Below are 14,377 nucleotides of genomic sequence, written 5' to 3' on the forward strand. Positions count from 1 at the left end.
GGAACTTGTGCACTTCAATGATGCTTGATTACATGATTTCTCTGTTTTTCTTCTTTTTAGTTAATCTAGTCCTTCTGTTTAAGGAAGCTTAGTAGTAAGGCAAAAGCTAGGGTTTTTCCTCCGTGTTCTTTCAAATTCATCCCACCAGAAATATACGTGATATGACTCAGCCCAACTGATAGATCACTCAATAGATCACAGGAAGGCTGAGGAAGAGAAGTATAAAGATGGTTCAGTGATGAGGGTACCTGGAAGAAAGCTCTGCATGTCACTTGAGCCAACGTCCTCAGTGGTCCCTGGTTTCAGTGGGGAAGAGCGGAAGGTCTTTCACTGGAGTCCAGGAAAAGCAGATAGCAGATCAGCTCTGCTCTCAAGCATATCCAAAAACATTTTAGCTCATTAGATATTCAGATTGTAAATTAGGGATCTCCTTTATGGAAGACATCATTGAATCAGAAATAGCTATTTTGTGGGTGAAGAGCAGAAAATTCAGTGCTCTAAAATCCTTCCACTGTAGCAACAGAGAGCTAGCTCACTAAATCCTGCTTTGAAGATCCATGCCACAAACATCAAAATGTGAATGTAATCTGGTATCTCTCACTGTGGTGCAATATTAGCAGGTCTCAGACGGTGCTAGACACAGCGCCCATATGTGCCTCAGAGGTACGTATACAAGAGAGACAGGCCAGAAGTACCTCCAAGGAGTAAAGCTGATTCCTGGTGTCGCTAGCTGCAATGGATTTTCACCAAGGAATTTGGCTCCATACATCTACTGATAAAAACTCATTAAAAAAAAATTATGATCTACCCTTCTGCATCCACGAGATCCCCAGTGTGTGGAGAAATAATTTTACCCAGCACTGTAGCAAGGGTAATGCCAAGGTGAAATGCAGCAGTTAACGCAGTACACAGCAGAACAACATACAACTGCTGCTTCAGGGCAGGGTATGAATAAAGCTGAAGCACACCATTTAAACTGTACTAAAACTACTCCCAGTGTTATCTGGCTGCCTATAAATGCTAGTAGTCTGCTCTGTCAACAGCCATGGATTTTGAGTGATCGGGGTAGTTTGTATTACTATAAAACTACTTTATTTGGAATATCCTCCCTTCTGCTTTCTGAGCTAACCAGGTCCATACGTTTTTTTGCTTTGAAAAACAAGTTTTCAAAGAGCTGGTGAAGAATTCTCTCCCCTCCTCTTGTGACTGGCTGTAGGAAAGCTATGTTATACCTTGAACCATCACAACCGGAGGTATAGCCAACCATATGTCTATTTTTCCTAACTGGACTGCAGATCTTAGTGTCCAAGTTTGGGGCAGGCACAAGTTGCCACTTACGTGTCCTTATTTGAAAGAGGTGCTTTTTCCCTGAAAAAAACCTCAGCCCCAAGGATGTGTACAGAGAGCAAGGCCTAAAGCGTATTCATGGGCCAAGCTGAGGAAATGTGAATGACTAACGTCAAGGCATCTTGTTCAGCTCTTTCACAGCTTGTCTCTGTACATCTTATCTAAGAAGACTGGAAAGAAATGCTGATGGCCTGCCATTACCAAGAAAATGTGTGTGTGATGATTACACTAGAGGAAGTGTTTAAGAACAGCTCAGCCTTGTGAAAATAATACCCTGTAACAGCTGCCAAGTCCCGGAGGGGTTACAACTCCCATCTCCCCAAGTCATGCATGACTTCTATACATCAGTGTCTCCAACAGCTATGGTCATGGATAGGCATTGTCTTTCATCTCTACGGACAAGCCAACACCTCTGTCATTTCCTATTCACCATGGGGTGCTCTGCCCTGCAAAGAGCATTGTGCTGATCGGGGGACTGAGCTTTTGAGAAATTTCACTGCTTTTCTTTTCCTGCTTGTAAATTTCAGCTATGGGAAACAGAGGACTGGAAAGACATCTGAGGTGTTTTACCGTGGGAAAAAGAGCAAAAAAGAGGTAGTGGTGCTCTGGCCATGGGAATCAGCATCCTGTGGTACCTGCGAGAGTGATCTTTGTACAGATGTTCAACATGCTCAGCTCTGTTTTACGCTTCTCACATCCACATCACTCACAAGGTATTGTATTATTAGATGCACCCCCGATGTTATGTATTAGTTTCCAAAGCAGACTCATTCACACACACATAACACATCCACCCACGTGCAGTAATGGTTAGACAGACACAAAGCCATCCAGCAGCCAGTTATTTGGGGTGGGAACAGCTTGCATTAGCTCATGATGAAGCTTGGCCTTAATTCTACTGAGCCAGAGAGGCTGGGAGCTGTGCATTGCTCTCCTGACTGACTGCGGATCTCAGAGCAGGGCAGATGATGTCAAGGCAAATCTTTTTTTGTCTGCAGTGCAGATTTTGCTGTGTGAATTTACTTGCAGATGAGGCTTCCAGATCCCCTGTTCAAAAGCAGGAGCCCTAGGCCGTACCCACATCTGCCACCCTTAGCCTAAATTCTTGTTTGTGCTGCAAAAGGAGCACGTAACCAGCAGAACTGCCCTTGTTTGGAAGTCTACGCTTTGTCCCAACTTTCAATCAATATCTGTAGACAACAAAAAGCCAGAGGAATTCACCCCATTTGGGTGATGGATCAGGAGTAGATGGGAGAGGAGTGCCTGTGGTGCAGAGAGACAGCAGAGGAGCCCAGTCATAACAGGAATACACCCAGAGAAGCTCCGAACACTGCAACTTTACATGAAGTTTTACAAACTGAGCACCAGAAACTTCCCAAATGCAGGCAGGGTTGAGCCAACAGTCATTGCCAAAGCTGGAGTTTGATTTAAGTATGTCTTCGACCCAGGCATTTGTTCCAATTCCCAACTTTGGAACAAGCCTAGTTGCTCTCTAACCATAGCATACACGGTGCATCACCTTAACCATGGCTGGCATGATCTGAAGCACGCTAGCGTTGGCACTAAAAGCCAAGAGTCACAACAGATTATCTGAAAGATTCAACAGTCGGTGAGCTTCGAGGATGTTTTCTAAAGCTGCCACACCACAGAAAAAGACAGACATCTTGCCAGTTCCTGTGCCAGACCTTTTGTTCAGGAGTATTTAATAAAATCAAGAAGTTGTATATTCTCAAAGCAAAGGATAGCGCACCTTGCAATGCACATGACTGGTGAGGAAAAGAGGGAACATTTTCTTTTTAGAGCATCTCCAAACCCCATGCAGGGGCTGCACAATTCTCATTTACAGACACAAAAGGTAAAATTCATCGTCTCCCTCCCCGTGCAGGCTTTTTTCTATCTTCTTCCAGCCTAGTTCTAAATGTGCCACACAATACAGCACCATACATGGAACGGTACAGGTGTTGGTAACCAGTTTCCTTACTAAGATAAAGGAACCAATTATTCAGAAATCACCTAATAGTATATGGGTCTACTCATTTTTGTGGTCCTAACAAAAGATGGACAAGAAACACAAGCAAATGTACAGCAGTGCACAGAAAAGGATAATCATGAAGAAATTCTCATTAAACTGCCTTGTAGATATTAATCACACCCTTGCTGACATCTACTCTGGCATCTTCTGTTATGTTAAAATATTTTAGAGTTCTACAGCATCTTCCATGGCTCCTGGCAGTACCGTCACCCCCTTTTCAAAGCCGGAGAAATCAAGGCACAGAGTATTCTGTTCAGGATGGTTCACAGGGTCAATACTAGATGCCTGACCTGCCTTCCAGTTTGTCCTTCTATCCGCTATACATTGCTTATGATTCAAAGTGTATCTGCACCTAAATTGAGCATGGCAGAATGATACAAATGGTTTGTATAGGCATCAAGGAGGACAGACCATGAGCTGTAGTCTAGATTAGTCCTTTCTCCTGCCCTCCCCACAATTCATAGAAAACCAGGCGTGGAAAAAAATATTCCCCTTGTTATTAATAGAACTTTTGCACACATTAGTGCTTTAAAGCGAAGGGGGAAAGATCAAGCATTTAGAATTTGTGCTTAATGAAACTGGGTTTGCCATTGTTAAAAAAGCTGCACAGCTATATCATCTGTTATCATTTTGACTGTTGGGAGAGTTAGTCCAAATCCTGCCACTGCCAGGAAACATCACCTTTGCACTGTTTCACTATGCCTAACACAACTTCTGTCTCTCTGCAGAGAGCCAAGATGTCACTGCGCTCCCGCAGCCCACAGCCCTGTGCTCTGCACCATCCCACCAGCCTAGTCACTAACGTGGACAGAGGTGAGAGAACATGCGGAGCAGAGCTGGATAATTAGGGGCCTCCACTTCCTCCTGTCCCCTGGAGACACGCACGTATGCATGCGCACACACAACTCCTTTGCAGATGAGACACTGCACTGGGTAACAAGGATGTTAGCACAGTGATGAGTTAGCACCTTGCCCTGAAATCACGTGTGAAGCAATGGCTGGGAGACTAATGTGGAGTCCCGGAGTCTTTGGAATGCAGCTGTTATCTCCCTCACAAGCTTTGGAGAGCTGATAACTTCAAAGACATTTCTTTCCCACACCAAGGCAAATCCAAATGCACTTCGGTAGGTTTTCCATCCCCCAAACATGCAGGGGGTGGAACTGAGCATCAGGCTGTAACAGTGCTCAGCAGCTCTGACCAGGAAAACTGAATCCCACCAGAGTTCCTCTGCATACAGTCTCATTGGAGCTGCATACAGAGATGAGGAGTTACTCAGTGTACAGCTACTGATTGCCTGGCAGTCACAAGAACCCTGAGCACAGCTGTGAAAATTAAAAAAAAAAAAAAAGAGTTATAGCTCCTACACTAGAGTCAGCTGGCAACCTGCAGCACCTCTCCTGTCTCTAAGCTCTTTAACAATAGATGCATAAACACAGACAACCTCTCCATCCAGAGAGGCAGAGATTTAAATCCTTAATTAGCACATTTGGACGAGTCACCACAAATGAGATTAGCTTTTGTGTATCGCTGGGGAAGCAGTTGTGCCCCTATAATGTCCAAGTGGTGGGCCCTCAAGCTGACCTTGGAATTCCCCTTTGGTTGCTCATCTGCTTTGCTCTCAGCGGCACTGTCTTCCCCCACTGCAGGCAGCGTCTCTTCAGGAGTTAACAGCCTGGGTTTACTACAGTCTGGTGCTAACACTAGGCACGGGGTGACCATATTTCCTGTCAGCCACTGTGAATATACCACATGGAATGAATAATTTCAATTTGTAAAGGGACTTCCCAAGTAGCAAACCATTCAACACGGAAAAGGGGCAGCAAAAGGTGTCTATAATAGCACATTGTTAGCCCAGCACACATCTGCTCCCTCTTCTCTGTTTCTGGAGTCCTACCTGCTTTGCCTGCTGACAAACCCCTGGGTTTAGTGCTGTCAGCACTGCAGAGCTGTAGAGCTGCACAGAGCCAAGCTGCGTTCTCATCTGCCTTGTGCTTCACCAAAAAAAAAAAATTGCCCACTTAAGCAAGGATCCCTGAGCAGTTCTTATTGCTTGTCATATATAAAGCAGCTTTGACTTGAAGACCCCAGGATGAACTTACAGTGCTGCTTGGTCAAGAAACCTTGTCCTGACTTGTAGGCTGAAAAGCGACTGTTTTACAACCGTCTCACTACGAAATGCTCAGATAATGTGGGAATGAGCACTGTATTGCTGCTAGAGGAAGAGGTTATCTAAACGTTTCAGAAGAGAACTTAAATCAACCCTACTCACCATAATAACTCTGACTTCTGCAATACAGAGCAAGTAAATCTCATGAAATTATAGGTCACTGGACACCAAAAAGGTAATGATGTCACCAGCCAGGTGCTGCCTGATTTGAAAGATGGTTGTGGATACTACACCCGCATCACCCGGCGCAGGGATGCATGTGGGACACTGAGAACCAATGAAGGAGGAGAAGAGGATGTAGGTCTCTTCACAGGGAAATAAAGCCATGCTGCATTACAAACCAGGGAAGGGATAGAAGAGCATTTGTCAGAGTTGGCGATTTTTCTTAGGTCTCCCTCTTGGCCTTGAGTTCTGGATATAGTCTCACCCCTTGGCACACAGGAGCAGCCTGGACCTTGTTCAGCCATAGGCCACGTGGCGTAAGTACTTAGGAGTGAAACCTTATGCTCTCACTAGCCACTTCCCTCCGGACTGGCCTTTCCCTTACACTCATCGGTAGAAATGGGTTTTTTTGAAGTTCTCAAAGACAGAAAAGGAGTTGGCACCTTTCTTTTTGAGTGACATTCATCTGTAGGTAAATTGATTTAATAGCTTGTTAGAGTGCCAATTAGAACCAACAATAACTCAATTGACCTATAACTGCCTTGGCACCAACACAGCTTTCAAAAATAAGAGAAAGGAAGAAATCTCTGCTCTGGCGGAGATGAGAGCTCAGTCGGTTTCAAGAGCAAACTGAGGGATTCATGGGCTTGCTAATGAGATGCTCATAACACATCAGAAACAAAGACAAATTTCAATGGTTTCAAGCTAAAATGACACTATGTTATCTCCAGACAAAGATCACTCTTTTATCTGTATAATAAGTGGATTTCAGTGCAGCAGCAGTGACTCTACAGTAGAAAAAAAAGAATGAAACGGAAAGCACTAGCACAGTTACCTAACCAGAATAACAGCGAACTGAACACTCAAGTTTACCTGCTTATAATAGTACTGAAAAGTCCTACATTGATTCTGTGTGTGCCTACCTACCAATAAATACCTTTAGAAAACACATTTTCCCATCAAATAAAATCTCTTTCACACAAATGCAGTGGAGATAGTGCTTCTGTGCAAATTCATAATTTTAATTGCTTAGCTCCGAGAATTGAGATATTTCAAGTTTGAAAAATAAAAAATAGGTAGAGTTTGTCTAAACATTGCTGGGCTGGTGGTGCCCCGGGATGGAAAGAGGGATAATGTGGAAGGGTTTTAAATTACTAGGCAAAATGATCCATTCTTAAATCAGGAAGGAAAGCAGGGACTGTGAAAACTGAGATGATTGTTTGAAGAGTCAGAAGGATGATAGCAAATAAGAATATATAAAAGGAGAGGAAACTATTTTGGAATGACCCACCCAGAAAAAAAAAAGAAGGATAAGGATGGAGACTGACAAGGGAGGGAAGTGGACTGAGTTAAGTGCCAAGCACAACATACTGTGACTAGAGCATGGGCAGAGGGAGAGAAGAGGCACTACTAAAAACTAAGGTGAGGTAGAAAACAGTGATCAGATGATAAGTTGGGTATTGGGACCTAGGACTGGCTGGAGGAGAAACCTGCCATGAGAAGCCCAGAAAATTGAGATGGGACTGGTGGGATAAGAAACACAAACTTGAAGTGAGGGATGGGGAAAACAACAGGTTGGAGAGAGTGGGGCAGAAGGCATCATGCTCAGGTACTAGGAAGAAAACAAGCAGAGAGTTTTTAATAAGCAGAGCATACTTCTCTTCCAAGCCTGGAAAGTAAACCAAGAATCTGGTGCATCATCGTTCTTTTGCTGTAACTACCTGCTACGGCCATTGCTTAATTCAGAGCAGAGGGCAGTGCAGCATATCTTCGAAAAGATCCACACCTGCTAATGAACCCAGAGATATTATTATGATGAGGATGGGGATTGATTTGTTTTTTTAAAACCTTAACAACTGTACAAAACCGCTGTATTAAAAATCAGACTGCAAAGTCAAAAGCTCAGGTTTTGAAATAACAGGACGGAGGTTACCTGTACATATATATTATGTGACAGTCATTACATGATTCAAAACAGTTCTTCCCATAGAATTCATGCTTCATTCAAGACAAGAGGAAGGGTTTGAGGCAGATGTATGCAGGAAAGAGATTTTCTATAGAAGCTAATTTCTTGCACAATCTGGAAGGTTTGCATTAAAAGAGATAAGGAACTGTAGAATGAGATGTGATGGCTAGGGCAGATGAGATTCCGTCTCTGCCAAAAAGTTCCTGCAGAGGTGTTAGGCAAATTGCTCAATTCAAAACTGTAATTAGAATAATATTCTTAGGTGATGATTAAAGAGAACACTATGTCATTGTTTACAGATATGATTATTATTTTTTTTTGCTATAACAGATAAACTAACAAACACCAGAGGACTGGGAAGAAGGTGGGTGGGATTGGCATGCCTATTTCTCACTCTGGCTGCTCACCAAGCAAGTCTAAGAAATGGCCCAAATCGGAATGTCCCAATCCTCTTAAAGCACCATTACTCCTAAAACAGGTAGTCATTACCTCCGTGCCCTTGTCCTCTGGGTCACAGTGATGTCTGATTCCGTACTAAGCACCCACAGAGGCAGAGCTCTGAACATAAGGTATGCTGTGTAATGCAATGTACTCTGCAAAACCGGTCCTCAAATTGACTACACCAAGTTAATGAACGTTTTTGACCTTAATCACTATGAGTCTCTGCCATGTTGCTGTAAACTGGGGATGATAGTACCTGTTTCCTAGCCAAGGTGTCAGGAAGCAAAATGAACATTTATTGCTATTATAGTTGAATATTTTATAAGTGCCAAAGAAAAAAAAAGGGCCATGAGGAAATTAACCTGTTTTTTCAGAATAGGATCTGATTAAGATATGATAACTATGGTGTGCTATCTTATAAGGAGAGATGGAGAAAATGTTAAATAGTTTTTCACAAAGAAACCATCCCTATGTGCACTGAATGAGGCATGGGCTTCTGTGGAAGAGACAACTGGTTCATCTATTGGCAGAGATTCATACAAAGGGCCTCCTGAATTAAGTTTATGCAGAAAATCTTAATCATGGCACTTCCTTAAATCTCAGGGCTTGCTTTAGTATTTATTTATACTCTTTCATCTCATTTTCTGCACATGAACATACATGAAAATACTGTAATATTATATGATCATAGTCTTAAAACATATTATGGCGATACACTGAGGTGTTTAATTTCCTGAGGCCTTCCTGTTTTCAAATGCTGCATTTTGTAACATCTGAACACGTCTCATACAAAAAACTATATCCCCACATCAATTGTTTAGCGAGGGATTTTTTACCCTCTGCCTTGTGACATGTGAACTAGGGCATGAAGCATGTAACTTGCCCATGGACGTGGGAAGTATGGCTGCACTAGTTTGGTCCCCTCAGTTCATGGTCACAAAACCATGTTTCTTCTCCTGCAACCTGACTCATAGTCCACTGAAGACAACAGAAGTTCAATCCATGCTGTTCAGTGGGATTTGGGTTATCCCTTATATTATTCCTGTTTGGATCCCCTCGTTCTGCTCCAGCAAAATTGCCCTGGGAATTGGCAGGAAAGTTGTCTGCAATAAAGGCAGCAAGACTGGACTTCAGCAAAGCATCTCCCTTTCCTCAGCCAGCAGTGTCGCCACATTATTTTGAGGCAACTGCAATCTGCATGAGCAAGAAAAGAAGTTAGCCAAGTCTGTGAGCTGCCTACCAAGAAACCTGTGCCTGATTTGCACCTTTGTGTTTGTTTGTAATGACAGGCACAGGTTCTGCTACTAATGCAACTGCTTCCCCGACCTTTCCCTCTAAACAGAGTTTTCACTGAACCAGAATATGAATTTGCTGTACATAAGAGTACAGCACAATGGGTAGCTTTCATTTTACTTTGCTATGAGCAGTGGGCAAGTCACAAGATCAGAGTTTGCCATTGTGGGCAACATCTGAATGCGGATAGGCATGAAGCGAGGCCGGCACAAGAAGCAGCATTCTGGGCAGCAGGTAAAGAAAAGGGCGTTATTGTCTGAGAGCAGGGAGAGCAACACCCACCTAAGTCAACTGCCAAAGTCAGTGAGCAGCGCTGTACGCTTCACAAATCGTTTACCCTTCTAACAAAACAGCGACAAGCTTACGAATGAAAACAGTCTCCACAGACAGAGCAGCACTCCGTTAGGCACTCAGGAAATCAGTTCTACTCGGGAGAGTGGAAAAGGTAAACATGCATCCTTCCCATTTTCGCTCAATCCCACCCCTGCTATTGGGTTCAGTATTTAGTACTGTAATTAGTAAATCCCACTCATGATTCCCCACAAGAAGGCAGTCTGAGTAACACTGCTCAGAGGTCTGGAGCAGCGTGAAGGGGAGCTAATCATTTTGTTCTTCAGGAATTCCTCTACCTTATTCATCGCACCTGACCGTCTATTTCTTTTGGTGCCACAGAAATCTCCCCAGGTTTCCAAGCAGAGAGGGGACTCTGGCAGAGGAATTGAAGGAAAAAAAAAGAATCTGTTTGCAGACAAGTAAGGGAGAACAGTGAAAAGAACAATTCTAAAATCTGAAGATGGGACTGTTACTGAGTGGAATATTTTCCATTGTTTTCAAGGAGGCAGCAGCTTCTCTTTTCTGTGAAGAAGTTAATAGATTACTGGGTAGTGAATAATGTGCAGTTCTATTTACATCCACTGTTTGGACTATTTTGGTCCTTCAGATAGTGTATCTGTTTTCAGGCCTTTCTAAAGCAGCATGCTACACTTTTTTTGCAAGCCGTTCTGGATAGCAGCTACAACCAATATGCTTCAGTCAGCTACAAACTAGATAGATCATTGTTTGTCTGGAATTTTTTTATTAAACCAATTGTACTGGATCAATGCTTCCTCTAAGCAATAAATTACAATTCTATCTACCCAGTGAAAAAGCTTTCAAAGTCACAGATAAATCTTGATCTAGGAAATACAGTTTGGCTCTGCACCGATGTGCGATCAACCACAGATGCAAATAAACTCAAGCCGCTAGCACATACATCTCCACCTCAGAATAGGAACCAGTATTCTTCTTTTCATTAGAAATTGCTAAGACACCTTTAAGTGCTTCTAGAACTAGTCCACTGCATTAGTCATGAGTACTCAGGAGCACCGAGTTCGGTTTTTATAAAGGTCATTTGGTGTCTTTTCCCCTCACAATGGACTAAAAGCAGAAATCAACAAAGCCTTAATCTATATTACTTTGCTTTACTCTTGGAGGGTCATAGATTTGCCACTGGAATTAGCCATATTAGATGCTAAAACGATAATTTAACGAGACTATGATGAAAGCCTCTGTTCTATTCTTGAGAGGAACACCTCTCACGCAGTGCGAAGGAGAAGCAACTGCATGAAGTCAGAGGAATTACACCAATGTTGTTTCGCAGCAGAATCAAGCTCCAGTAAATAGGGCTGGAGTGTTCCATTCAAAACTTCACATCTCAAGCCGTACTGAGACAGGAGTCCTGAGGTCTGGAGCTCTACCAAAATGCCTGGAGATGCATCTCACTCTCAGAGGTGAAACTGGTTTCTCCAAAAAGACAGAAAAGAAATCTGGGTCTAAATATTTATTAACTTGAAAGCTGTACACCAAATGCTGCTGCACAGCTTTGGTGACAGCAAAGTGCAGGATAATGGAGACTCGGAGACTCATGCCTCTTACGAGATCCTGATGCTCCAGAATCTGCACCCATCTATAACAAGGAGCAATCACGCATTGCACTGCGTAATTTGCAGAGCAGGAAATAGAGTCCTTTGGGTCAAGGATATAGCTCTTGCAAATATTTTGACAATATCTGCTCTTTGGTGCAATATGCTGCATTTCAGAGGTCAAAAAATGTTATTCATATTCATGTGAGTTGTTTCCAAGACAGATGCTTTACTAGCATTCAGCGAAGGAGGGAATACAAAACCCAAAGAGAATCTGGGAAAGCTCCCACTCTTCTCCTTCAAGGCAGCCATTGTTCATAGGTCATTTTTCACGGGAGCCCACGCATTTTCTCTAAGTGGCAGTCATATTCAAACAGATACACTGCAAGTGACCTAGAAACAGGGGTGAACAAAGTTCCCCAGAAAATGTACATACTGACCATACAGTAGTGCATCCAACTCCTCTGGCTTCTTCAGATGTCTCTCTGTAAAATCAATACCACCGCCCCATCTGATGTTGATACATAATATTAGGGAGAAAGCACGTATTTGTGTGCTAGGCTTCTAGCATCAATTTAGAAGAAACACAGAGCGGCAAGATATCAGCCTACCTGGAATCTGACCCCAAACAGAGAGTGTCTTGCACCAGGGTACAGATATCCAACTCACTGTGCTTTCTCTGCACAAATGCAAAGCTACGTCAGAGCAGGATTTTGTTATTAATACTAACGAGCCATACATGCATTCATATGTATCTGCATACATACGAACATCTGAGTGTTAGCAGACTCAGTGTGATCATCTGTCTTGGGAGAGTCTAGTGTGCCTGCATATTTCATTCTTTTGTGTAAGGCTAGGAGTGGCCCTATAGCTAAGGATCTCAGAAATATAAACTTACCTCATAATTGACTGTGCTGTTTTAAGGAATAAACAGTGGTTTGCTAGGAATCTTAAAAAAATAAATTCTTAGGACCATCTCACCTTGGGCAAGGTGGTGACCTCAGCTACTGCTACAATCCTCTTACTGAAGTTTGCCAGTCTGGTTCTATGCTGAAAACATAGTCAGAAAGATGGAAGGGAATAAATTCACTATACAGATACATAAAAGATATGCAAACTGAACGCTACTTTTGCATAAATCCAAATACAATCAAGAGACTAAATCCAAAATTCCTCAGGGTGCAATACACAGAGAACACCTTGCTAGAATAACCCAAGAAAGCACAGTAGTTAGTTTTTAACTCCAGGCTTGTGGCAAATAATACAAAGATATATAGGCAAGAGTATGAAATTGGTTTTGTTCTTTTTAAAGCTAATCACTCACATTGCACTGTGTTTGTGAGGTGTTACTTGATCAGTCACAACTGGCAGCCAATTTTACACTCTTTCTGATCTGGATTTGAATAAGATTGTACTTGCAAGGACTACGCATCGTGATGTAGCTGCTGGAAACCCTCATATGCTCGGTCAGCTGTGCGCCTGGGACACTTGAATGCCCTGAATTTAAACGACCGTGCAGTCTTCCAATTCACATAGCCTTCTAATAACATTTGTTAATCCAAGCAAATATCAAGGAATCTGTTCAGTGCCAGTGCTGAATCTTCTAAGCATGTGGACTGCTTGCTAAATATCTAAAAGGTAGTGTCGAGAGGTTTCTGTCCTTTCTGTCTTTGAGCACCCAAATCCACTCCTTCCTGCAATTATCTTGCTGGCTGTATTTTAGGGGATAAGGCAAGGTTTCTTGAAGAGTCCAAGAATTCAATAAAATAATACATTTTGATAGATATGTGTTTGAATAATGTGCTTCTGCTGCATGCTTTTAAATGTGACACGTAAGCCAGTTGTAATTAAAGTTGAAGCAATAAACCTTAGCCATTGATTGCACTAAGTAATTAATTATTGATTGCAGTATTTTACATAGATATTGCAGAGGACAATTCACCTGTGCAGTAGACAATACTTTACTCAGAAATACCCAAACACAACCCCTCTGCTACACAGAACTAGGCAAAAATTGGCTCTAGGGTTTACAAGTTAATTTCCTTATTAACCTTCATGGAAATGTTGCTGCCTGAGTGAATGAAAACCATTATTTTCATAAAGACAATGTTAACTATTCCCTATCCAAATTAATTTTGCAAATAAGCATCTTCAGATGCAAAAGAGAAAATCTTTCTCTGTAAGACACTGAAGGTGTTAAGTTCCTTCTTAATGAATGCTGCTATCCCCTGCACATACCAATTCCTGACAGGCGATGCTGCAGTAAGAAGCCCTACAGAACAGCAACAGTAGCAACATCCTTCCCTAACTCTTGGGGAAGGAGAAGGGAGAGGACTTTGAGGCACAAAGATGGGAACTGAAACACTAATCAGGCAGACCGTATGTGCCAAACTGGAGATGTAGGACTAGTTAAGCAGCAGACACCATGCTTTTAGTCTAGAGTTGTGCATCAGGTGGGAACATTTTTCCCCATCTACACTGAACTTACGGAGAGGCTTTCTCTTATAAAAAGCTAAAGCAAAGGACGTTTATTGTTTTAAAAACACAATTTAAAATTAATTTAGTGTGGGGACACTAAAATTAAGCTTAAATATAAATGAAACCTGCAGATTGTTTGGCTGGAGCAGATCCCGGTTGTGTCCTCCAGCTCCTTTGACCAGAAGGAAATGAACAAGGAAAGTTACGCCTGGGTGTGTGCTCTGTGAGGGAAGGTTTGAGCTGGACATGGTCGGGGAAGGGGCAGGCCAGCTAGTTCTGAGTGGGCCAGGAGGGGGGAGATTGTACCTGAAGTCGCTGTAGGGATGGATGATCCAGAACCCGGCAGATTTAACCCTTTCCTGCTCCCTCTCCACGGCCTTCTGGCTGCCAAACATCCTCAAGGAGAATTTGTTGACCCCCGGCTGGAGCATGGCCCCGAACTGCCTCTGCATGAAACCGGCTTGGCCCAGCCTCTGCTCCTCATCTGGGGTGATCTGGTCGCACCCTCCACCTCCTTCCACTTTGATGGAGGTAGAGGAGCAAGCCCGGGCGGGCTGCTGCTGGGGCTCCGGGGGGGACGCTGGGGGGG

General features: G+C 43.0%; 1 protein-coding gene across 1 annotated transcript in view; it reads right to left on the reverse strand.

The window, feature by feature from the left end:
* Nucleotides 1-14,377, reverse strand: part of HCN4 (hyperpolarization activated cyclic nucleotide-gated potassium channel 4) — a 105,473-nt gene that overhangs the window by 90,735 nt on the left and 361 nt on the right. Inside the window, exon 2 of the mRNA XM_009895578.1 lies at nt 14,095-14,371. Within this exon, the coding sequence (XP_009893880.1) occupies nt 14,095-14,371 (277 nt within the window). The remainder of the gene's footprint in view (nt 1-14,094; nt 14,372-14,377) is intronic.

This window comes from Charadrius vociferus, unplaced genomic scaffold (assembly GCF_000708025.1).
Source record: "Charadrius vociferus isolate BGI_N301 unplaced genomic scaffold, ASM70802v2 scaffold132, whole genome shotgun sequence".
In the NCBI taxonomy this organism is placed as follows: domain Eukaryota; kingdom Metazoa; phylum Chordata; class Aves; order Charadriiformes; family Charadriidae; genus Charadrius; species Charadrius vociferus.